At 44.7% G+C, this 25,524-nt stretch overlaps 1 protein-coding gene across 6 annotated transcripts in view; it reads right to left on the bottom strand.

The window, feature by feature from the left end:
- Positions 1-25,524, bottom strand: part of TJP2 (tight junction protein 2) — a 107,507-nt gene that overhangs the window by 75,700 nt on the left and 6,283 nt on the right. For 3 of the 6 annotated variants that reach the window (XM_005581881.5, XM_045373140.3, XM_005581885.5), the window contains exon 1: positions 7,351-7,500. The exons of the other annotated variants lie outside the window; for them this stretch is intronic. In XM_005581881.5, coding sequence (XP_005581938.3) covers positions 7,351-7,410 — 60 coding nt within the window. In that variant the 5' untranslated portion in view covers positions 7,411-7,500. Of the gene's footprint in view, positions 1-7,350; positions 7,501-25,524 lie in introns of those variants that run through there. 6 annotated transcript variants of the gene reach the window in all.

Genomic DNA, 25,524 nt, shown 5'->3' with positions numbered 1-25,524 from the left:
CTCAGAATCTTAAGCACCAAAGACTGAGACGATCAACTGTAACTACTCATTTTCTGATAAAGAAATTGAGAACTAGGCCGGGCGCGGTGCCTCATGCCTGTAATCCCAGCACTTCAGGAGGCCGAGTCAGGCAGATCATGAGGTCAGGAGTTCGAGACCAGCCTGGCCAACATGATGAAACCCCGTCTCTACTACAGATACAAAAAATTAGCAGGGCGTAGTGGCACATGCTTGTAACCCTAGCTACTTGGGAGGCTGAGGCAGGAGAATCGCTTGAACCTAGGAGGCGGGCATTGCAGTGAGCCGAGATCGGGCCATTGCACTCCAGCCTCGGTGACAGGGCTAGACTCCAACACACACAAAAAAAGAGAGAAATCGAGAACTAGAGTCACAAGACAGCAAAAGTCACCCAGCTAATCAGTAGTGTAGCTGATGCTGCTTCCACGCCATTACAAAAATGGTCTGGATGAAATTCTATAATTTTTTTTGGATAAAATTTTCTGGATGAAATTTGCAATTCTAACAAATGATCATCCACTCACTATATAAATGTCAGGAATCCACTGTCCTAATTTCTCAATTAGTATCTTATTCCTACTAGCTTATACAACAAGCCTGCCCCAAATCAAGTCAGTCCAATTTTAGTGGATATATTTGGTGCTCTGTTAGCTTCTGGGGTTACCAAGATGACTCAGACCAGGGAGGGACTCAGGGCTGATGGGAAGTGATAAGGGCTAGAATAAATACTAGCATGTGCATCCTCACCAATCACAGGCAAGAACACAATTGATGTAGCCAGACTGCAGAAGGGTAAGGGAGAAACCAGGCTGCTAAAACTGGGCTCACCAGGAAGTTCCTTCCAAATGATTCATTCTTTTCAAAACCAGAAATGTTAAGTTTTGCTAATTAATTCCCTCAAATAATTTCATCTGCTTTGCCATATACACCTAGGAACCGGCTTCCAAGGACTGAGAGCAGAATGGTTGTCTCTCGAAGCCTACATTACTTACTCCTGTTCCCATTGTAGAGCTCCACCCAGAGTCTCAGGTGTGCTCCGCCTCATAAGGCATCAAAGAAACACAACCTAGAACTCGGAACACTTCTTTAATACTCTGATAACAAATGACTCTCAACAAATGGAAATAAACAGCTCCAAATGGAACATTATTTCCCCCTCAGAAGAACTTAGAAAGTCCCTGAAGCTACATGTCCTGGAAGAGTTCATTAATTTCTACTGATGACTAGAAAGTACTGTTTTCTCTGTTTACCTTCAACTCAAGGGACAAAATCCAAAGTATCTGCAATATGCTCATGTCTCCATCAAAGCTTTTAATACGATGGCAAAGGCATAACTGGATTTTAGTCACGATCTATTCATTACAGTCACAACTGTTACCTACCAGTAAGAATAACTATTCTAATAACTCTCTCCCACAATGGGTTACAAACATTCCCTCCAAATGCCTGACTTGTCACTAACTCATGTATTTAGTCCCATAGTTATATAGGGTATCTATAATATAGGGCATACTATAAAGTTTCCAAAGATGATACCATGTTTTCCCTGTGAACATAATGCATATATTTAATATGGCTGATTGGAGTCTATAATAGAAATAATAATTACCACACTAATTAATTCTGAAGTCCATGTTCACATACACATATAAGTAAAATTTAGTAAACATGTGTACTCAAGAATGTGACATAAGATCTTTGCCATGATTAAAGGTATGATTTAAAATCTTTTGGTCAGTCTAACTTCCTAAAATACAAATATTTGATTCATGGAAGATCCATTAAAAAATTCACTTTCAGCCGGGCGCTGTAATCCCAGCACTTTGGGAGGCCGAGGTGGGCGGATCACAAGGTCAGGAGATCAAGACCATCCTGGTTAACACAGTGAAACCCCGTCTCTAGTAAGAATACAAAAAATTAGCCAGGTGTGGTGGTGGGCGCCTGTAGTCCCAGCTATTCAGGAGGCTGAGGCAAGAGAATGGTGTGAACCCGGGAGGTGGAGCTTGAAGTGAGCCAAGATCACGCCACTGCACTCCAGCCTGGGCAACAGAGCCAGACACCATCTCAAAAAAAAAAAAAAAAAAGAAAGAAAGAAATTCACTTTCACCACTGCTGCTGTTATTGCACCCCCATACAGTAACTGTAGGAAGAAAAACAAAATAGAAACCATAACCACTGATATTCTAATTGGGCTAAAAGTTAAAATAAGCATTCATTATAACAAAATGTATCTGACTATGGTCTGAAATATACAGTGGTGTGTAAATGGTTAAGGAAAGCTACATTATGTTTTTCAGGTTAAAAAACCCTGATTTAGGCCGGGCGCGGTGGCTCAAGCCTGTAATCCCAGCACTTTGGGAGGCCGAGAGGGGCGGATCACAAGGTCAGGAGATCGAGACCATCCTGGCTAACACGGTGAAACCCTGTCTCTACTAAAAAATACAAAAAACTAGCTGGGCGCGGTGGCAGGCGCCTGTAGTCCCAGCTACTCGGGAGGCTGAGGCAGGAGAATGGTGTGAACCTGGGAGGCGGAGCTTGCAGTGAGCTGAGATCCGGCCACTGCACTCCAGCCTGGGCAGCAGAGCGAGACTCCGTCTCAAAAAAAAAAAAAAAAAAACAAACAAAAAAACCTGATTTAACTTTAACCATCTGGCAGAGGCACTAAGCAAATATCTGTGCTGATTTTAAATGACTAAAGTACAAGTTACTAATTGAAAACTACGGATTTCTCATAAATGGTGTGAACACACACATCACTAGAGAGTCTACTGAAACAGTATTTTCTCTTCTCCTTGATTTATTCGCCTACCATGAGCATGCATCTCTCTAGGTCAAAGCAGGGCTACTTGTTTTCTACCTCAAGGCTTCCAGTTCCTATGAAAATCCTTGTTAAAGCCTATTTTACAGACCAATACAAGCTTCATATTAAAAAAAAAAAAAAAAGAAGAAGAAAAAAAGAGAAGAACAACTTATCCAGTTGACATTCTTCTGACTTTGAGAAATTAAATGCATTTATAGGTGAAGCTGTTTGGCTGTCCACATTCTTCGGCAATGAATCATGAGCAAGAGTCACTTGATAATAGAGTGATGTCCTTCATCAGTGCCAAAATACTTCCTCCACTATCACTCTATCATATCAAAAATGTCGTACCAACAGACCTTTAAAAACTGCAGAATGGCTTATGGAAGCAGAGAAAGGAATGAGAACTGGGCCAGACATTAAAACAAACAGCTCTACAAATCCACTGTCTGCAACCGCACCTAAGACATCTGGTGGATAAGAGCAGGATGCACGCGCTTAAGACAGAAAGTCCATCAAATTCAACTTTCCTGGCTATTCTGGGCCATTCTGTGTTGACTTTCTTGAAGGCATGGTTGAGGTATACTAGGCTCTCTATTAGTAAGCGCCACACTCAAATGTTAAGCAGTACTGTGCACACCTTAGATGTCAAGGGCTATCTTCACCATTTTTGCCTTAGCCTCAAATTACTCATTCCCAATTGATAATTTTTCTTTATGCAAACTCACTGCTTTACTTAATATTTATTTTTGCCTCATTCTAAGCAATCTAGCCATGAAATAAATGGATGTGGTAGCTGGTTTTCTGCTTTTTATTCCTAACATATAATATTCAAGCATCATAACTGAAAAATAGAATATGTATCTCCCTGTACCACCTGTAAGTCTGTCTGTATACCAGACTTTGGAAAGCACTGTTGTGGGCATAGCATAAAAGGTAGAGAAAATACTTTATTAAATGATTAGGTATTTGGGGGGTATGAGAGTCCTTACTCTGTCTCCTCTGAGAGCTCACAGGTTATCTAGGATGACGAAGCTTTGGTTGTTTAATGGCCAGCTGGATGATAGAGACACGAATTCCTTTAGAAAATAGAATGGAACTGTCACTGTTATGGGTAGCCATTGCCCCAGCCTGTGCAGGTCTTCCGGGGCTCTAGCTGTCAGTCACCCAGTTCTAAGAAGTGATTTTCCTAATCAAATGGAAAAAGTGGGAGCAGACACTCTCCAACTTAGAACTCTGTCTCTCACACTAGTGTATGCAGCATACTAGCTCAACCAACTGCTTTCCTAGGTACCAACCACAATTAAAACTAGTGGCCAGGCACGGTGGCTCACTTCTGTAATCCCAGCTACTTGGAATGCTGAAGTAGGAGAACCGCTTGAACCCGGGCGGCAGAGGTTGCAGTGAGCCAAGATCGTGCCACCACACTCCAGCCTGGGCAACAGAGCAAGACTCCATCTCCAAAAACAAACAAACAAACAAAAAATTAAATTAAAACTAGCTATTGCAATACTGCATATTGGATTTCCAAGCCTGAATTTTTTTTCCCATTGCTATCACATAGCCTTTTCAAAAAGTTTAATCGTAATACCACCTTAGACCGTCCCAAATTCACTTTCTATATGGGCATCTACTAAAAAGGCTGATTGCAAAAATTCCTATGAGGGTGAAATAGGCCCTAAATAGTTTTTTAAACCTTAACGAAGTTCCCATAACCATTGATGTGTTTAACGCACTAAATGGGTGTTAAATCTAACCTCTGAGTCTATGGTTCTGACCCTGACCCTTGGATTTAGGATCAAGACACAAACTCAGTTAAACACCAGATAAAACTGTTCTGCTTCCCTCCACTCCCATCTGGGGCAATCTCACCCTCAGACACTACCATATACCAAATCACCTCTGGAAAATCAAAGCTGGCTGGTCCAACAACTATTAGGCCCCTGATTACTGCTTAGAGTCAAATCAATGAGGCATGTTATTGGGAATCAGCTCTCAACCTAGATAAATTCATCTGTAGCCACAACTGCTTAATGAGATTCGTTCTAGAGATTAGGAAAGGAATTCCCTGGTGGCTCATATTGTTGGTAGAATATGTTGAAAGTTTCAGCAGTGATTGCAAACCCTTCTACCGCTTCAACCTGACCCCACACCACACCCACACTTCAGCCACTCCCCAACCAAATCTGCATGACTTTTTAAATTACTGTTTATATTACTACACATATTATTGTACACAGGACTAAAGTGGCCCCACCTAGTTTCAAGAACTTGTGTCTCGTAAAAAGATAACCTTCTTAAGGAGAGAAAACCTTGCTAACCTCAAAACCTCCCTTGCCTTCAGTAGTATGCAGAAAGTTCTCACGCTTGTCCTGAAGAGAAATGGTTGGCTGTGAACTTTTGTCGATGTACAAAGAACTAGATCAAAAGTTAAATGTAGGCAAAAGTCATTGCAAATGCAGTTCCCCAGGGGGTGATGTAAAAATTCATTGGTCTTAAGCCTATGAATGCCTCAAAAATAGTTATGGGGTGGAATGTTTACTGGGAAACTGGTTCACTTCTTTTGTAGGGAAAGACAAGTCATTTAATACATTAGGGATTTCTATGACTTTCTCCCACCCAAAGCTTCGTTATGGCCTTCAAGGCCTTTCAACAGAGTGTGAACAACAACTCTTTCAGTTTTTTCCTGGACACCTACCTGGCACCTCCTACTTGTATCTCCAGATCTCACTTCCCTTTTCAACCCAGGACCCAGCACTTAAAGAGTTTTCAGAACCCGTTTTGGTTCATGTTATAGCTACCATTTACTTAGCATCCACCACATGCCTTGTACCCTACGTCATTTCACTCAGACCTCACTCAGGCCCGTGAGGTGGGCGCATTACTAGCCCCATTTTCTACAGCGGCTTGCACGGTGAGGTATCTGTTCGAAGCTTTTATTGCCAGCAAGAATCCCTGAAAGGAGTGCATCCAGGACCAATCCCACCCTTTGCTGAATTTCTGTATTACAGAGTGTGCATCGGCATCATACATCCCCCCTCTCAGTCTCAGGAATCCCAACACAGATTGCAGAGTAAAGTCTAACAGTTTCAGGTCCACTAGCTTCCGAAATGCAGAAATTGAATCTTGTTCATCTTTGTATCTCCCACAGTGACTGGCAGCAGTAGGGGCTGGATAGTACTGAAAAAGTTACAGCAGCATTTCATGGGGGAGAAGTTCCCCTTCATCAATCTGCAGAAGTAGCTCTGAAAAGCCACAAGAAACACCTCAAAAGCCACCGGTGCTTTAGTAAAGCACCTCTGCTTCTGCCGTCTCGCCACAGTGAGGAAGCTCCAGCACCCTGTCCATATTACTAAATGGCACGCATCAGATTCTTAATGACTTGCAGGCTTTCCCAACAGGACTGGGTGACAGAGGCAATCAAATTTCATTCTCTCAAGCAGGATATGCGCTAGTACTTTGCTACAAATATATTTACCGCTACGAATTTCTCACGTCGCGTGATCTGCCCAGGTGTGCTCTCTTAGAAAATTACCTCTCTCTCTGAATCATGCTGACAAAGGTGGACCTGTTTTCCCAAGAGGACCGTCAGCACACCCAGCACAGACCACCTGGGAAGCTGAAGAAAACGGCCTCCCTCCTCCCCGCTGGGGTTCCCCGGACTGAGAGCGGGAGTGAGCAGCGCAAGGCAGTTTCTATCATGGGATGACTCTCCGCTGGGAACTTAAGGGAAACCACAACCATCATTACTCAGGCCAGACAGCTGCCAGAAAAGCAGCCTAGCCTAAGAACTGAAGCTGAAACAGAGGTGGGAGGCTGTATTCCACTACTAAGCGCGGGAGCACTCACTCCCAAGTTTGTCCACATTTCAAGAATGTTAAAACCCTGTATTTATAACTTAAACTACCGTGTAAAAGCGGAAACTTGACAAATGAAGACACAAAATAAAAGGAACTGGTGACAGGTAGGATAGTGTCAGAACACAAAGCATTCATCACACTCCTCTTTTGTGGGTCCTTCCAAACCTCCATCCCCATTCTCCACTGGAAAAAAAAATTTTTTTTTACTTATACTACAGAGGCAACTGATTGAAAAGGAAAAGGGATTCTGCTCTGTGAGGAGTTTTCAGTTTCTCTCATGTACACAAGTCTGTAACTGCATCAATACAGAGTGTGGTTTGAAATAGAGAAGGAAACACAAAGACATGCAAGCGACACAACAGACACAACGAGACGCCTCCAAGCCAGCAGAAATCCAGGACACTGGGTTCAAGACCGTGTCCCTACTCGCGCCTTAATCTCCATCCCAAGTGACTTCAGAGTAAAGGTTCTAGGAGCCCCGGAGGCCACGAGCCATCAACCCGGACGGTGAAACCTACCCCTCCCCTGCGTCCCACGCCCGGGTGGGAGAATCCCAGCTTCCTACGGCGCATCGGGGAACAACTTCAGAGCAGCACGCGAGCAGAGCCCCCGCGCTCCCACGCTCACGCTCGCGACCCTCCTCCCAACCGCGCGGCGCAAGGAGGCACTTACGCGGAGCCAACCTGACAGCTCCCGCCGGGGAGGAAACCCGCGGTCTCCTCGCACCGGCATCTCGGACGCAGGTCCCGCGTAGGCGCGCAGCTCCGGGTCCCGCTTCTGCTCCTGCTCCTACTCCTCCTGGGCACCACGGGACAGTACTCTGACCCGCAGCCCCAGCCGCCGGGGTGCCGACCCGCGGGGACCCACCCCTTTGTCCCTCCTCCCGCGGCGCCGGCGGCTGCGGCGTCGGCCCGCCCCCCGCCCCAGCGTTGCGCCTCCGCGCGGGCCGCCCGGCCCGGGAAACTCTCAAATCGGCCGCTACCACCCACACGCCTGCCGGGGAAGGGCTCGCCGGCGCCGCGCCTCCGAGGCCCCCGCGGCGAACCGCGTCATGCGCGAATCCTGGCCGGGGGCGGGAGGCGGCGGCGGCGGCAGGAGAAGCCCAAGGCCCGAGCGGCCCGCGCCGCTCGCGCCTGTACCCCTCCACCCCCGCCAGCCCGATGGTTCGTTCCGCGGCGTGCACTGGAGCAAGCAGGTCCAGCTCCGAGCGCGCGCGCCCTGGTTTGGAGACCTGGAGTGAGCTCTGGGCGCTGCTGGCCCGAGTGTCCGTAGGGTTTCCCCGATGAGGTCGCGGGGACATCCTGTAGGAAGACTTTTGGGCGAGGTTCGCAGGGCCTCACACAGGCGGTGCTTCTGTTCTCTTACGAAGAGTCGAACTAGGAAAAACCTCAAAGTTTTGAGTCCTGTCTAGAGGCCTGCCCGGCCAACCAACACATACACGGCCTTGTACCCCAGATTTCTTAGCCCAATAACTGCCTACCCGAATTCCAAGGGTATAAGATGTTCGTATTAAATATTAAAACAGGACTTTTCAGGACAATATACTCCAGGTTATCTCTTTGGCACAATTCCAACAATTCCAATAATTGAATTGTTATTCAATTACAGAGATTGAAACTCCTCTCCCATCATCAGCTTATAAAAGGTTGCCAGTAGGTCACAAGTGCTTATCTGACAGGATTCATGTAATGCAACTCAGTGTGCTTATTCGTTTCAAAGTCCTCTATGTGCAAAGAATTGTGCAGTTAGGTAAGTGTCTTTATTTTAAGAGCATATAAATTAATTTGGAGAATCCAAACAGGTACCGATTAAAAATATAACCTTGGGTTTGAAATCTTAAAAAGCCATCTTGTAAGAGAATAGTTTTGCCTGCCGTGCTCTTCCCTTAATTGTAAAATAAAACTCGACCTAGGCTCACAAGTAGAAGGTAAAAGGTGTGATCTGCCCCAGAGGAGATGCAGATGCTGGGCTTTCTCCCTGAAAAGTTGCTTCACTTCCTGCCTGATCAAAACAAGTCTAGCAGTTTCGTGGAAAAACAAGTCCAGTAGATGCCTCTCCAGAAGTGTTATGCTTCTGGCCTCCTTTGGAGTAACTAAGTCCACACCTCTGGATAAAAAGCACTGTGACTAACGTTTCCCACTTTGCCTCAAGTCTTCAGACTTATACATTTTGGTCGTATTCCTGATGTAAGACGTTGCTCTCCTGATCTAAGCACCTATTTATAAAATGTTTCCCAAATCTGGCCAGGCACGGTGACTCATGCCTGTAATCCCAGCACTTTGGGACAGCAAGGCGGGAGAATCACTTGAGCCCACGAGTTTGAGACCAGTCTGGGCAACATAGCGAGACCCCATCTCTATTTTTTTAAAAATTGTTTTAATCAAAAAAAAAAAAGGAAAAAAATAAAATATTTCCCAAATTAGGTGGTGCTAATAAAAATGATAGCTCTTGAGAGATGGCCACACCTTAGTGACGTGGGCTTAGAGCCACTAGCATTTAAAAAATAATCCAGAATGTGGCAGTTATGTCTACTGACTGATTTCCTTTTTTCTCTCCAGAGCTGCACTGTTCAGTAAGATGACCACTTGCCACCAGTGTTTACATTTACATGTAAATTAACTAAAATTAGAGGAAACGACAAATTCAGTTCCTCAGTCACACTTGTCTCATTTCAAGGGCTCAGAAGCCACATGTGGCTAATAGCTACCCTATTGGACAGTGCTGATATAGAATATTTCCATTACTGCAGAAAGTTCTGTTGGACTGCACTACTCGAAATGATGAAATATTTATAGACAGGAACTCCATTCTTCTGGCACAACACCTGACAGATGATAAACATTCAGTAAATGGTTGTTAGAAACATGGTTCAGTTGATATACTGGCTTTTTTGTTGGTGGCAGTGTAAATCAATAGAACTCTTTGGAGAAGAAATTTATTAGTCATATTCTTCACACATTCTGCACATTTTAACCCCACTCCTAGAATGTGTTTATCCAAAGAACTTCTACTTGGCGGGGCGCGGTGGCTCATGCCTATAATCACAGCAGTTTGGGAGGCCGAGGTGGGCGGATCACGAGGTCAAGAGATCAAGACCATGCTGGCCAAGATGATGAGACCCCATCTCTACTAAAAATACAAAAAATTAGCTGGGCGTGGTGGCATGCACCTGTAGTCCCAGCTATTCGGGAGTCTGAGGCAGGAGAATCGCTTGAACCCAGGAGGCAGAGGTTACAGTGAGACGAGATTGCACCATTGCACTCCAACCTGGTGACAGAGTGATACTCCGTCTAAAAAAAAAAAAAAAAATCTTCTACTCAACCGGTACTTACTGAACATCTCTGTTAACTCCTTGATAAAATACTCAGGATCCTGCCTCAGGGAATTCTGTCTATTGCAGTAGACAATCAACAAGTAATGCTAAACTGTGTAAGTACTGAGATTCCTGGCAGGTTCAGAGTGGTCTGGGGGGAAAGAGTTAGGGAAGGCTTTCCAGAGATGGGGTTGCCTATGCATTCTAAAGGAGAGGCCGGAATGAGTTTTTGAGACACAAAGTAGGAAAAAAGCCTTCCAGGTAAGGGTAATAAATAACACAGAGAGAAGTAAGGAATGAAGAGACAGCAGGCTTACTCCTGAGGTGCCAGGAGGTGAAGTTGCCCAGGCAAGTATAAAGATGGATGTGACAGTTGGTGGGGGACAGGGTTGGCGAGGAGGAGAGTGTTAGTAAGAATGACAAGACAGGCAAAGAACGCATTTTTGTGTGAATGCAGGTAAGAGATGACGTGGCTATGAAGTGAGGCAGTGTTCGACAAAAGGGAGCCAGATTCTAGAGAAACTAAGGAAGTACATCGGGAGGCTGGATGACTGCCTGACTAGATATGGGGAGACGCGAGAGGGAAGTGAGCCTATGCTGACTCTCAGGTTTCTGGCTTACTTAAAGGAGATGACGGTGGCTTTTATCAAAACAGAGAACACAGGAGTGGGAGCAGATCTTGGGAGGAGCTTGAAGAAGAATGATGAGTTTAGTTATAGACTGATTTTCAAGTGCTATGGGTCATCCAAGTGAAGATGTTAAGTAATTTAACAAATGTATCAAGTGTCTAGTATGTGCTAGGCACTGATGAGTATTTGGGATGGAGGAACTGATTTGGGTATCATCAATATATCATAAAAGTTGAAGTCTTGGGAGGGGACAATCCCACATTCAGAGACGTGATATAGATTAAGCCAAGAGAGGACTGAGGACAGGACTCATCTCTGGGAATGCCAATATTTAGAGGGCAGACTTGAGTCGCCGGAACAGAGACCAAAGAGGAGCTGCCAGAAAGGAAAGAAAACGCCTCTGGAGGAGTGTCCAAAAAGCCAAGGAAAGAACAAACTTTAGGAAAGAGGGGGAGGCCAACAACATGGAATTTCGAGGAGGTCAATTAAGGTAAGAACTGATGATGTTAAGTAGAGGACCACTGCTTATCTTGGTCAGAGTTGTTTTAATGGAAAGATACGACTAGAGGTTAGATTACAGTGGGTAACTAGGTGTGAGGCAGCACTTCATTGTATGCCTATATCTAATAATGAACGGTGGAAATCACCGATGTCCAATGATGGTGGGCTGGGCTATTAAATTACAGTGAATCAACTTAATTGGCATAGCAGACCATCATTTAAAATTGTAATAAGGGGCTGCGCGCGGTGGCTCAGGCCTGTAATCCCAGCACTTTGGGAGGCCGAGGTGGGCAGATCACGAGGTCAGGAGATCGAGACCATCCTGGCTAACACAGTGAAACACTACCTCTACTAAAAATTAAAAAAATTAGCTGGGCGTGGTGGTGGGTGCCTGTAGTCCCAGTTACTCAGGAGGCTGAGGCTGGGGGGTGGAGTGAGCTGACATGGCGCCACTGCACTCCAGCCTAGGCAACAGAGCGAGACTGTCTCAAAAAAAAAAAAAAAAAAAAATTGTATGACAAGGAGAATGATAATGCTATAATTATCAACAAAAACACAAATTATATCTAATATGATGATGACAATGACAAAATTATTTTAAAAATATAAGAACTGGAAAGTATGCAAAAAAATGATTTCATGAAAAAACACGCTTGTGCATATATTTTTCTTTTTAAAGTTAGTTATTGTTTGTGCAATGGACAATTTTTTCAACACTTTTCAGTGTATATTACAATATATAAGGTCTCTGAAACAGGTTGGTCAGCTGGGTGCAGGGATTCATGCTTGTAATTCCAGCACTTTTGGAGGCTAGATGGGAGGATTGCTTGAGCCTAAGGATTTGAGTTTAGCCTGGACAACATAATGAGACCCTGTCTCTACAAAAAATAATAATAAAATAAAATTAGCTGGGCATGGTAGCATGTGCCTGTAGTCCCAGCTACTCGAGGACTGAGGGGAGAGGATTGCTTGAGCCCAGGAGTTTGAGGCTGCAGTAAGCTATGACTGCACCACTACACTCCAGCCTGGGTGACAGAACAAGACACTGTCTCAAAAAATAAAATAAGAAATAAGTTAGTCAGAAGACCTCAAATTAATGTGATAAACTAAATGCCTCTTAGTCATATTTTCTCAAGAATGTGGAGATTCTTGAGAAAAACACACACATATACCTATATATGTATATCTACGTATATATCTGCAATATGGTTATAATGTATCAATGACTGGGAGCAAAGAAAACTAACATTGAAAAGTTTACAGTTCAGCCGGGCGCACTGGTTCACGCCTGTAATCCCAGCACTTTGGGAGGCCAAGGCGGGTGGATCAACTGAGGTCAGGAGTTCGAGACCAGCCTGACCAACATGGTGAAACCCCGTCTCTACTAAAAATACAATAAAATTAGCTGGGCGTGGTGGCAGGCGCCTGTAGTCCCAGCTACTTGGGAGACTGAGTCAGGAGGATCACTTGAACTCGGGAGGTGGAGGTTTCAGTAAGCTGAGATCACGCCACTGTACTCCAGCCTGGGTGACAAGAGTGAAACTCCGTCTCAAAACAAAAACAAAAAGTTTACAGGTTCACCAAACAATTTAGTTAACGTGTACACTGTAAAGTAGACTGGAATCATAACTCTCCTTTAACAAACCTTTCTTGAATGCCTACCATATACCCTGGGGTAGCTATAGAGAAGATAATGACAATTTATAAAAGGGAGGCTGCTCACAGTGTGATGAAGACAAAGATATGTAAACACATGGTGACACGTCAGGAGAATTGCTCAACTACAGGGATGACTAAAGTGCTGAGGCAGCAGCTGAAACTCCGCCAGAGGGACCTGACGTTTTTTTCAGTAAAGGCCTTCTGTCCTCCCCACGCCTCGCCCCCGCTTCCAGGTAGCCTCATCTCCTCTCCTGGCTCCGCCCATCTTCCTCAGTCCAAACACCAGTTAACAATAACAACCCCGGTTCACCTGCAGGCTTCCTCCCACAATAACCACCCCAGTCAATGGCCCCTCTGATTACCTCCGGGAGAGCGGCATCTAACATTCTGCTTGCCCCCTTATGCTTTCACTTTTAGTTATTATTTATTACTCACTTTCTTTTTTTTTTTTTTTTGAGACGGAGTTTCACTCTTGTTGCTCAGGCTGGAGTGCAACGTACAATGGCGCGGTCTTGGCTCACTGCAACGTCTGCCTCCCCGGTTCAAGCGATTCTCCTGCCTCAGCCTCCCGAGTAGCTGGGACTGCAGGTGCCTACCACCACACCTGGCTAATTTTTGTATTTTTAGTAGAGATGGGGTTTCACCATGTTGGCCAGGCTGGTCTCGAACTCCTGACCTCAGGTGATCCACCTGCTTCGGCCTCCCAAAGCTCTGGGATTACAGGCACGAGCCACCGCATCCAGCCCTCATGATCACTTTCAAAGTTTGTTAAAGTCCTCTTCTTTTTTCTTTTTTGGGGTGGGGGTAGTTAACATGTACACTTCCCAGATTCCAAATAGCTACAAGACTGCTTTCAGTTGTATACAGAGCTGCTTCTAATGCCATATGCCCTCTGACACCCACCCCCGAAAATAATAGACCTCTGAATTGAGATGCTCCTCATTCCAGTATATGATGGGTCTAGAAATAGGGAACAAAGCTGACTTTATAGCAATCATAGATGTGTGAAGATTACAAAGACAGCAAAGTCTTTTCAAGCTATCTTCCAGCACAGAGGAACACATTCTAAACCACTGTAGGAACTCTCAGGCCTCCTCCGTCTTTTGGGCATCTGAAGATTCTTGCTTTTCCTTTAGAAACAGTCTGTGGATGACTCATAAGTAATTTTCAGACTGCCTGTCTTCAGGATTGTTCCCATATCTTGATATTATGTAGAAAGAACAGAAAGCTGCTCTAAGTTGCCACTTTTCAATTATTTCAGGTTGGTGCAAAAGTAATTGCAGTTTTTGCCATTAAACCCAATATGTTAGTATCTACATTTCTAGTATCTCAAAGAACAGAACAAATTTTCATGCAGACAGTCTTCTTCCTCTTCTTCCTTTTTTTTTTTTTTTTTTTTTTTTTGACAGACTTTTGCTCTGTTGCCCAGGCTGGAGTGCAGTGGTGCAATCTTGGCTCACCACAACCTCTGCCTCCCAGGTCTAAGTGATTCTCGTGCCTTAGCCTCCCGAGTAGCTGGGATTACATGCATGTGCCACCATGCCCGGCTACTTATTGTATTTTTAGTAGAGATGGAGTTTCAGCACATTGGCCAAGCTGGTCTTGAACTCCTGGCCTCAATTGATCTGCCTGCTTCAGCCTTCCAGCCTCCCAGAGTGCTGGGATTACAGACGTGAGCCACCACACCAGGCCAGACAGACATTCTTCTATTTAGTAAAGCAAGTAACTTTAGGTGTAAGGCTATTTACATTGTTCCATAGTTACTGAAAACTATTTTCATTTTTGTTAATGTTTTAGACCACTGAGTTTTGCAAGAACAAGGTGCTCATTATAAAGCATTTGAGGAGTTCAGAAGAACACAAATAAATTTAAAAACTAAAGTCCTAATACCTATCTTCGACATTAGGTGAACATTCCAGACACGTATACACTGAGAAGACTACATGGATGACTATCAAGAGACGGAAAATGTTTACAAAAACGAGATCCTACTACAGTTTTTCTTTCCTCTCCCCTCCCCTCCTCTCCCCTCCCCTCCCCTCTCCTCCCCTCCCTTCCCTTCTCTTTTCTTTTCTTTTTGAGACAGAGTCTTGCTGTTGCCCAGATTGGGGTGCAGTGGTGTGATCTTGGCTCACTGCAACCTCTCCCTCCTGAGTTCAAGCAATTATCCTGCCTCAGCCTCCCAAGTAGCTGGGATTATAGGCATGTGCCACCACGCCCAGCTAATTTTTCTGGTTTTTTTTCGTGGAGATGGGGTTTCACCATGTTGGCCAGGCTGGTTTCAAACTCCTGACCTCAACTGCTCCACCTGTCTTGGCCTCCCAAAGTGCTAGGATTACAGGCGTGAGCAACTGCACCCAGCCTATTTTATTTATTTTTGAGAAAAGTTCTCACTCTTGCCCAGGCTGGAGTGCAGTGGCACAATCACAGCTCACAGCAACCCCCAACTCCTGGACTCAAGCGATCCTTCCACCCCAGCCTCCCAAGTAGCTGGGACTACAGGCCCACGCCACCAGGCCTGGCTAATTTTTAAAAAACGTATATTTAGGCCGGGCGCGGTGGCTCACGCCTGTAATCCCAGCACTTTGGGAGGCCGAGGCGGGCGGATCACAAGGTCAGGAGATCGAGACCACGGTGAAACCCCGTCTCTACTAAAAATACAAAAAATTAGCCGGGCGCGGTGGCGGGCGCCTGTAGTCCCAGCTACTCAGGAGGCTGAGGCAGGAGAATGGCGTAAACCCAGGAGGCGGAGCTTGCAGTGAGCCGAGATCACGCCACTGCACTCCAGCCTGGGCGACAGAGCGAGACTCCGTCTCAAAAAAAAAAAAAAAAAAAAAAAAAAACGTATATTTAAGGCTGGGCACGGTGGCTCACGCCTGTAATCCCAGCACTTTGGGAGGCAGGCAGATCACTTGAGGTCAGGAATTCAAGACCAGCCTGGCCAACATGGTGAAACCCCGTCTCTACTAAAAATACAAAACTTAGCCAGGCATGGTGGCACATGCCTGTAATCCCAGCTACTCGGAAAAAGAAATTATTTTGAGTAGAGATGAGGTCTTGCTATGTTGCACAGGCTGGCCTCAAACTCCTGGCTTCTAGCTATCCTCCCACCTTGGTCTCCCAAAGTGCTGTGATTACAGGCATGAACCACAGTGCCTGGCCCTATGTTATTTTAATTAAAAACAGTAAATAAGGTCAGGCAGATGGCTCACACCTGTAATCCCAGCAATTTGGGAGGCTAAGATGGGAGGATTGTTTGAGCCCGGGAGTTCAAGACCAGCCTTGGGCAACATAGCAAGACCTGATCTCTACAAAAAAAATTAGCTGGGTGTGGTGGTGCATGCCTGTAGTCCCAGCTGCTTGGGAGGCTGAAGCAAGAGGATGGCTTGAGCCTGGGAAGCAGAGGCTGCCTAGCCGAGATCACACCACTGCACTCCAGCCTGGGTAACAGAGCAAGACCCTGTCTCAAAAAAAAAAAAAAAAAGAAAAGAAAAGAATTAGCTGTGCAATTCAGAGTCAGCTGTGGCCTGAATGGATTAAGAAGCTGAGGTGCCCTAGACTGGTGTTTGGGGGGAGTCCTGGGTTGGAAGGAGATGGCTGTAGTCTAGGCTGACCACATGCAGACTCCTAGGTGACTTATAGGGCTCATCTGGGTGTGCTCAGGCTGGTGGGCAGAGGCCACGGTGGTGCTCCGCCTGGGGCTGAGGCAGACTGTAACCCAGATCCAGTCCTGGAAAGCCAAGAAGCATCCTATGGCATATGGTCTAGTTTAGACATACCTGCCAGGGAGCATGCTCTGCAACATGGAGGAACACTTCTTCCTAGCAGGACACCCTGGGTCCTCAGAGGCACTCCAAGGTGCTCCGAGGTATGACAGCTTTTATTATTTTACTGCTGTTTACACTGCAGAATATATGAAAGCCACACTCTCTTTTCGGGGATAGAGACCCCCTTATAGCCCTCCACTGAGAAACAAACAAACAGAAACAGAAACTCTGATAAATAATGATTGACTAAATGCATATTATGTGCCAGGAGCTTTTCATATACTACACTAAGTCATTCAATGTAGTGACTATATAGTCAGTATTATTGCCCCTGCTTCATACCTGAAGAAATTATGCTTCAGAGAAAGCAGTTTGCCCAAGGTCATCCCTAAGCAGATGTAATCCAAACCCACTGGGCATGGTGGCCACACCTGTAATCCCAGCACTTTGGGAGACCAAGGTGGGAGGATTGCATGAGCCCAGGAGTTCAAGACCAGCCTAGGCAACATAGGAAGACCCTGTCTCTACAAAAAAATAAAAATAATAAAAGTAAATGAGCCAGCATGATGGCATACACCTGAAGTCCCAGCCACTCAGGAGGCTGAGGCAGAAGAATCACTTGAGTCCAGGAGGTTGGGGCTGCAGTGAGCCGTGATTGTGCCACTGCACTCCAGCCTCAGCGACACAGTGAGACCCTGTCTCAAAAAAAGAAAGAATCCAGCCAGGCGCAGTGGCTCATGCCTGTAATCCCAGCACTTTGGGAGGCCAAGGCAGGCAGATCACTTGAGGCCAGGCATTCAAGACCAGCCTGGCCAACATGGTGAAACCCTGTCTCTAGTAAAAATATAAAAATTGTCCGGGCATAGTGATGGGCACCCGTAATTCCAGCTACTCGCGAGGCTGAGGCAGGAGAATCGCTTGAACCTCGGAGGCAGAGCTTGCAGTGAGCTGAGATCGTGCCACTACGCTCCAGCCTGGGCGACAGAGCAAGACTCCGTCTCAAAAAAAGAAAAAATCCAAGCCCAGGTCCGTCAGATTCAAAACCCATTCACTTCATGGCTTTCTAGCTCCTCTATTCTTCGCCTCTACCCAATAAAACAATTGCATGGGGTGGGAGGAAAGGTGTGGCTGTTATTGTTGCTTTCCTTTTAGCTCCTTTTAACAGAATGCAAGACGATTTTTGCTCTCACAGCAACTGAAGTCAGTTTTATCCAAGCAATGCTGGGGAATCAAGTTTGTGAAACTCTTCCAATGAAATATTTAAAAGGTCGATGCCACAAATGCGATTTGACTCCCTGCAACGAGAGAATCTTTGATTCAAATGTTGTTCTGTTGCCTAACTGAATTTCAGAGCTCCCTTCACCCCCAAAATACTGTAAGAAAAACACTTCAGTAAACAAAAATTTTCACTAAATAAAAAGGCACTCCAGGCCGGGCGCGGTGGCTCAAGCCTGTAATCCCAGCACTTTGGGAGGCCGAGACGGGCGGATCACGAGGTCAGGAGATTGAGACCATCCTGGCTGACACGGTGAAACCCCGTCTCTACTAAAAAATACAAAAACTTAGCCGGGCGAGGTGGCGGGCGCCTGTAGTCCCAGCTACTCGGGAGGCTGAGGCAGGAGAATGGCGTAAACCCGGGAGGCGGAGCTTGCAGTGAGCTGAGATCCGGCCACTGCACTCCAGCCTGGGCAACAGAGCGAGACTCCGTCTCAAAAAAAAAAAAAAAAAAAAAAAAAAGGCACTCCTCTCAGCGGCTCTAAGAGGGAATCTAAGGTGAGCAAGGCCCATGGGACTGCCCAATACTCTGGGGAAACCAGAGGGCCCTGTGCACTACTCCTGAATTGCTTTAAAAAACTTATCACCAGAATCCGCTAGCTCTAAGACTTCAGGATCCTCGAGCAACACAGATTAAAGTTGTTGAAGAGTCTCTTAGATTCACAAAGTATTTTCGGATCTGAAAGTGGCCTTAGGAAAAGCCTGCAAATAGCTTTCCAGGGTAGCCATGAAAATTTGCATGGGCCTCTTTAAACAAAGGAAACTGGCCTGGAAAAGGCACCTCCAGGAGATGTTCAATAAAAATTGAAAATGTGGCTCATAAAATTTATGGTTCTATAGGACAGTGTCCTAAATTTCACTGATGATAAAAATCACCAGAGGCAGTTGTTAAAACCAGTGGCCTGGCCGGGCGCGGTGGCTCACACCTGTAATTTCAGCACTTTGAGAGGCCAAGGCGGGTGGATCATGAGGTCAGGAGATCGAGACCATCCTGGCTAACACAATGAAACCCTGTCTCTACTCAAAATACAAAAAATTAGCCGGGCATGGTGGCGGGCACCTGTAGTCCCAGCTACCCAGGAGGCTGAGGCAGGAGAATGGCATGAACCCGGGAGGCGGAGCTTGCAGTGAGCTGAGATCGCGCCACTGCACTCCAGCCTGGGCGACAGAACAAGACTCCATCAAAAAAAATTTTTAAAAAGTGTCCTAGGTCCCTTACTAGAGATTCCAATTCAGTGACAGTCTGAGAAGGGCATTGGGATCTGAAAGCTTTCACATGCAACCCAGGTGATTCTCATCATGGGAGAGGTTTAGGAAATTCTGCTAAAGGGACATTGTTACATTTCTCTGACACAAGACAGAAAGATTACAATTTTGAAGTCAGGTAAAACATTCTGAAGTTTTTTGTTTTTTTTTTTTTTTTGAGACGGAGTCTGGCTCTGTTGCCCAGGCTGGAGTGCAGTGGCCGGATCTCAGCTCACTGCAAGCTCCGCCTCCCGGGTTCATGCCATTCTCCTGCCTCAGCCTCCCGAGTAGCTGGGACTACAGGCGCCCGCCACCGCGCCCGTCTAGTTTTTTGTATTTTTTAGTAGAGACGGGGTTTCACCGTGTTCGCCAGGATGGTCTCGATCTCCTGACCTCGTGATCCGCCCGTCTCGGCCTCCCAAAGTGCTGGGATTACAGGCTTGAGCCACCGCGCCCGGCCAAACATTCTGAAGTTCAAAAAAAAAGTATTTGCAGCGGGGCGCGGCAGCTCACGCACACCGGTAATCCCAGCACTCTGGGAGGGCTGAGGTGGATGGATTGCTTGAGCTCAGGAGTTTGAGATCAGTCTGGGCAACATGGTGAAACCCCATCTCTTTTTTTTTTTTTTTTTTTTTGAGACAAGGTCTCACTCTCTCACCCAGGCTGGAGTGCAATGATACAATCTCAGGTCACCACAACCTCTGCCTCCCAGGCTCAAGTGATCCTCCCACCTCAGCCTCTCAGATAGCTGGGAACATAGGCATGCACCACCATGCCCAGCTAATTTTTGTATTTTGGGTAGAGATGGGGTTTCGCCATGTTGCCCAGGCTGGTCTTGAATTCCTGAACTGAGGCAATCCCCTGCCTTGGCCTCCCAAAGTGCTGGGATTACAGGCCTGAGCCACTGCACCTGGCTAAAAATATTTTTAAATAAAGATACTTTTTTAAAAAGTAATTATTTGCAAAATGTTGTGTACAGTTTTCAAAAGAAAAGCGTCTGGTCTTACAATTCTCTTTATGTTATTTACATATATGTTTGTACAAACACACACACATTTGGATTTCAGTTTTTAATGTAAGTGATAATTGTTTATTCACTCAAACTATACAGTAAATAGATCACCAAAAAGTGGTAAAGTGCAACTAAAATGTCACCATCCAGAGTCAACTACCGAGCCCCTTTCCAGGTATCTCTGCACAGATAAGTAGGCACATATTGTACACAACTTAGATACCTGGGTATATAGTTGGGATATACCAGATTTGCTCTTTTGCAACCTACTTCTACATAAGAATAGAGTTTGACTATTTGTTTCATGAACTAGATCTATATCATCATTTTTTTCTAACTGCATAATATTCCATTTGTATGAATATACCAGAATTGGCTGAATACTTTCATTTAAAGTTATCTTTCTTTTTTTTTTTTTTTTTTGAGACGGAGTCTCGCTCTGCCGCCCAGGCTGGAGTGCAGTGGCGCGATCTCGGCTCACTGCAAGCTCCGCCTCCCGGGTTCACGCCATTCTCCTGCCTCAGCCTCCCGAGTAGCTGGGACTACAGGCGCCCACAACCGCGCCCGGCTAATTTTTTGTATTTTTAGTAGAGACGGGGTTTCACCGTGGTCTCGATCTCCTGACCTTGTGATCCGCCCGCCTCGGCCTCCCAAAGTGCTGGGATTACAGGCGTGAGCCACCGCGCCCGGCTTAAAGTTATCTTTCAAACTAGTAGAGAGGACACTTATAAACCAAATGAATGAAACTCCTGATTTATTTAGCATAGATAACGAGGAAATAAGTAGCTTGTAAGACTCACGCAGAATTCATAAGATGTGTTAAGTGTAGACAGGAAGTTGTAAGACATGTAAGATAATAACCTGTAAGATATGTTAAAGATACACAGAATAGAATATTCGTGTGTTAAATATAGATTAAAAGAATGAAACAAATGAGAGTTTTACTTATATATACACAAAGAAATGGAAGAATGAGATTTTAAATCTTATAATATTTACTTAATAGTAAACTTAATAAATATTTAACTTATAATTGTATTTTATATATAATATATAATACAAAATTATATATTTTATGTATATTTATATATAATATATAAAGGCATATATATTCATATATAATATAAAATTATGTTTATTATATATAATACAATTTTATAAAATATAATTTGTATAATTATATGCTGTTATTTATTTTTTTGAGATGGAGTTTTTGCTCTTGTCACCCAGACTGGAGTGGCATGGCATGATCTTGGTTCACTGCAACCTCTGTCTCCAGGGTTCAAGCAATTCTCCTGCCTCAGTCTCCCAAGTAGCTGGAATTACAGGCATGCACCACCACACCCAGCTAATTTTGTATTTTTCAGTACAGACGGGGTTCCACCATGTTGTCCAGGCTGGTCTCAAATTCCTGACCTCAGCTTATCCACCCACCTCAGCCTTCCAAAGTGCTGGGATTACAGGCGTGAGCCACCAACCCAGTCAATTATATACTGTTTATATAATATATAATTATATATAAAATATTTTTCTAGATTATGATTTACATTGTTGTTAATAATAAACACTTCATAAAAATTAATAATATATAATAGTGCTCAGCTCATGTTACCCCCAGATTGACAGCTATGTCATTCCTAATTGATCACCCATCGGTGACATCCGTCATGTTCAGTTCTGGCCCCACATATACTCTACCCCAAAATGTGGATAAAACACAGATCAGGCTGGACACAGTGGCTCACGCCTGCAATCCCAGCACTTTGGGAGGCCGAGGCAGGTGGATCACGAGGTCAGGGGTTCTAGACCAGCCTGGCCAAGATGTTGAAACCCTGTCTCTACTAAAAATAGAAAAATTAGCTGGGCATAGTGGCACACGCCTGTAGTCCCAGCTACCTGGAAGGCTGAGGCAGGAGAATCACTTGAATCCAGGAGGCTGAGGTGGCAGTGGGCCGAGATCATGCCATTGTACTCCAGCCTGGGCAATACGAGTGAAACTCCATCTTAAAAAAAAAAAAAAAAGAAAGAAAAAACACAGATCACTGATGACCTACAACTATTGGCAGGCATATTGCCTTGCATCCCTCCAACTGAGTATACATGTGCTGACTTTCAGATACTTCCCATCTGTTGAAGCCCCTTGTTCAATCTTAACTTTGGTTTTTGTGATCACACCATTAGCAGGGAAAGCTGACACTGCAAGCACAGGGTTCCAGAAGTGTGGATCTCTCACCCCATTTGTATCCTCACCTACCTATGTTAGTCTCCATCTGATATGGTTTGGCTGTGTCCCCACCCAAATCTCATCTTGAATTTCCATGAGTTATGGGAGAGACCCAGTGGGAGGTAATTGAATCAAGGGGGCAAGTCTCTCCCATCCTGTTCTCAGGATAGTGAATAAGTCTCATGAGATCTGATGCTTTTAAAAAAGAGAGTTTCCCTGCACAAGCTCTCTTCTCTTGTCTGCTGCCATGTAAGACGTGCATTTTACTTTCTGCCATGTTGTGAGGCCTCCCCAGCCATGTGGAACCGTAAGTCCAGTTAAACCTCTTTCTTTTGTAAATTGCCCAGTCTTGGGTATGTCTTTATCAGCAGCATGAAAATAGACTAATACACCATCTTTTTCCCCTTGCTTTTCACTGTGTTTTCAAGTTGAGTGAATAGTGTGATGTAACACCTGGTTTTGGTCTCTGAGCCTTTCTGTCCCATGATCTCTGGGAGTGCTTGCTGGTAGGCCAGGACTACATCCAGCTAAACTTTTCCACATTCCTACAGTAGTGAAGGAAAGCAAGCAAGGTGGGGAGTCATAATGAATAAAATCAGGTTTGTAGAAGGTACATCAGATTGTTTGCTAACCTAGGATCTGACGGCCAGGTTAAACACAAGAGTGAAATCTTTCATTTAACTTCAGGGATGTAGGGAGCTTTCAGCTTTTCCTACCTCCAAAGTCATAAGCTAAGTTTTTGTTTGTTTCTGTTTTTTTGTTTGTTTTTGTTTTTTTTGTTGTTGTTTTGGTTTTTTGCTGAGCTCTGTCACTGAGACATGATCTAAGTTTTTAAACAAGTCAATCCAAGTTTATTTCCAAAAGATTCAGACATCCTTCGGATTCACATTGTAAACACTGAATCACATAAGCAGAGTGTTTTTCTGTTATTTTTTCCAGAGCCAATCCTAGCTATTCTTCCCAATGACATTTTATTTTTTACATATCTTCTCCCTTCTTGATAGAGTTCTGCCTTTGCTTGAATCATCCTTCAGTTGCTAAAGTATTTTGATTTCTTGTTCTAAGTCTTGGGAAAGCATCCCTCTTTATTGCCATATATATATATTTCTATTTTTTTGAGACAGAGTCTCCCTCTGTTGCCCAAGCTGGAGTGCAGTGGCATGATCTAAGCTCACTGCAACCTCTGCCACCTGGGTTCAAGCGATTCTCTTGCCTCAGCCTCCCGAGTAGCTGGGACTACAGGCACGCTCCACCACACTCGGCTAATTTTTTGTATTTTTAGTAGAGACGGGGTTTCACTGTGTTAGCCAGGATAGTCTCGATCTCCTGACCTCTTGATCTGCCCACCTTGGCCTCCCAAAGTGCTGGGATTACAGGCAAGAGCTCCTGCACCCAGCTGACTATTGCCATATTTATTCTGCTGAGCTACAGCTATCAGAAGAGACAAATTTAACTTTAACAATTTACGAAGCCTCTTTCAAAGTATATTGACAGAGTTAATTATTTTAAGTAACCAGTCTTAAGATGTGAAGTAAAAATAATTTTATATATGCATATTTTGATTACTTGAATATCAATAATTATATTTCAAATATCAATATCAAACAGAAATAATTATAATAAAAATTGTGTATATTTTTTCAAACATCACTATTTTTTTTTTTTTTTTGAGACAGGGTCTCACTTTGTCACCCAGACTGGAGTACAGTGGCGTAATCTTGGCTCACTGCAGCCTGGACCTCCTGGTCGCCAGTGATCTTCCTGCCTCAGCACCCCCAAGTAGCTGGGACTACAGGTGCCTGCCACCACACCCAGCTTTTTTTTTTCTTTTTTTTTTTTTTGTATTTTCTGTAGAGACAGGGTTTCAGCATGTTGCCCAGGTTGGTCTTGAACTCAGAGCTCAAGCAATCTGCCCACCTCGGCCTCTCAAAGTGCTGGGATTACAGGCATAGACCACTGTGCCCGGCCTGTTTTTTTCAAATATCAAATAATTTTGATGGAGGGGGGTGGTGAATTCTGCCCAAGGGGATTGCCTAATCTCACTACACAATCAGATTACCTCTAAATGAATAAAAATTTTGACTGAACTGAAAAGTTCTATCATCAACCATTCAACTGATATGAGTGAAGAATCAAAACCGATGTGAGTGGAGAACTCCCCATTCCAGCTGGAACTAGAAGCAAATTCTTCATCTCAATTTTATCAGATGAAATGGAAATCATAAGATAAGCTTCTGGCCTGATGCAGTGGCTCACACCTATAATCCCAGCACTTTGGGAGGCTGAAGCAGGAGGATTGCTTAAGGCCAGGGGATGGAGGCTGCAGTGAGCTATGATCATGCCACTGCACTCCAGCCTGGGGAACAGAGCAAGACCTTGTCTTAAAAATAATAATAAGAAGAAGAATACGCTTCCTTTAAACAGCAACGTGACTACCGATTGCCAATTAGACTGCAGTTCCTTCTAAGGCAAGAGCTTTTATTTAGTGCTGTGCCCAGCCCATAGGACACCTGAAACCACTTACTGGGTCTGTAAGTTTCTGGCATAGGTAGAGGAGAAAGTGTCAGAAGGGCAGGTGATAGTGAGGAAAAGGAACAAAAAACACAGAGAAGCCTTTTAAGATTTGGCTGTAAAAAGTTAAGAGATCTAGGGCTCTGGGTCAGCTTTTTTTTTTTCTTTTTCTTTTTTTCCTTTTCTTTTTTTTTTTTTTTTTTTTTTGAGGCAAAGTCTTGCTCTGTCCCCCAGGCTGGAGTGCAGTGGCAGGATCTAGGCTCATTGCAACCTCTGTCCCCTGGGCTCAAGCGATTCTCCTGCCTCAGCCTCCTGAGTAGCTGGGATAGCTGGGATTACAGGCGTGCACCATCACGCCCAGCTAAGTTTTTGTTTTTGTTTTTTAGTAGAGATGGGTTTTCGCCATGCTGGTCAGGCTGGTCTGGAACTCCTGACCTCAGGTGATCCACCACCTCAGCCTCCCAAAGTGCTGGGATTACAGGAGTGAATCACCGCACCCGGCCGGCCACGGTGCCTGCCTCTGGGTCAGCTTTTAATTTTTAGGTTCTGAATTCTTTTAAACATGCAGAAGTATAATTAAATTATGTTTCAGAACCTAGCTTGAGTATTACTCATCTATATCCTATGCTTAAGATGTCCAGACATCACAGATTTCCAAGGATAGGCCAAATGACCAGCACTCTGTCTTGTTGGTTCATGAGTAAAGAAGC

This window comes from Macaca fascicularis, chromosome 15 (assembly GCF_037993035.2).
Source record: "Macaca fascicularis isolate 582-1 chromosome 15, T2T-MFA8v1.1".
Taxonomy (NCBI): Eukaryota; Metazoa; Chordata; class Mammalia; order Primates; family Cercopithecidae; genus Macaca; species Macaca fascicularis.
The sequence above is the reverse complement of the archived record's forward strand: the minus strand, read 5'-3'. Positions and strand labels throughout refer to the sequence as shown.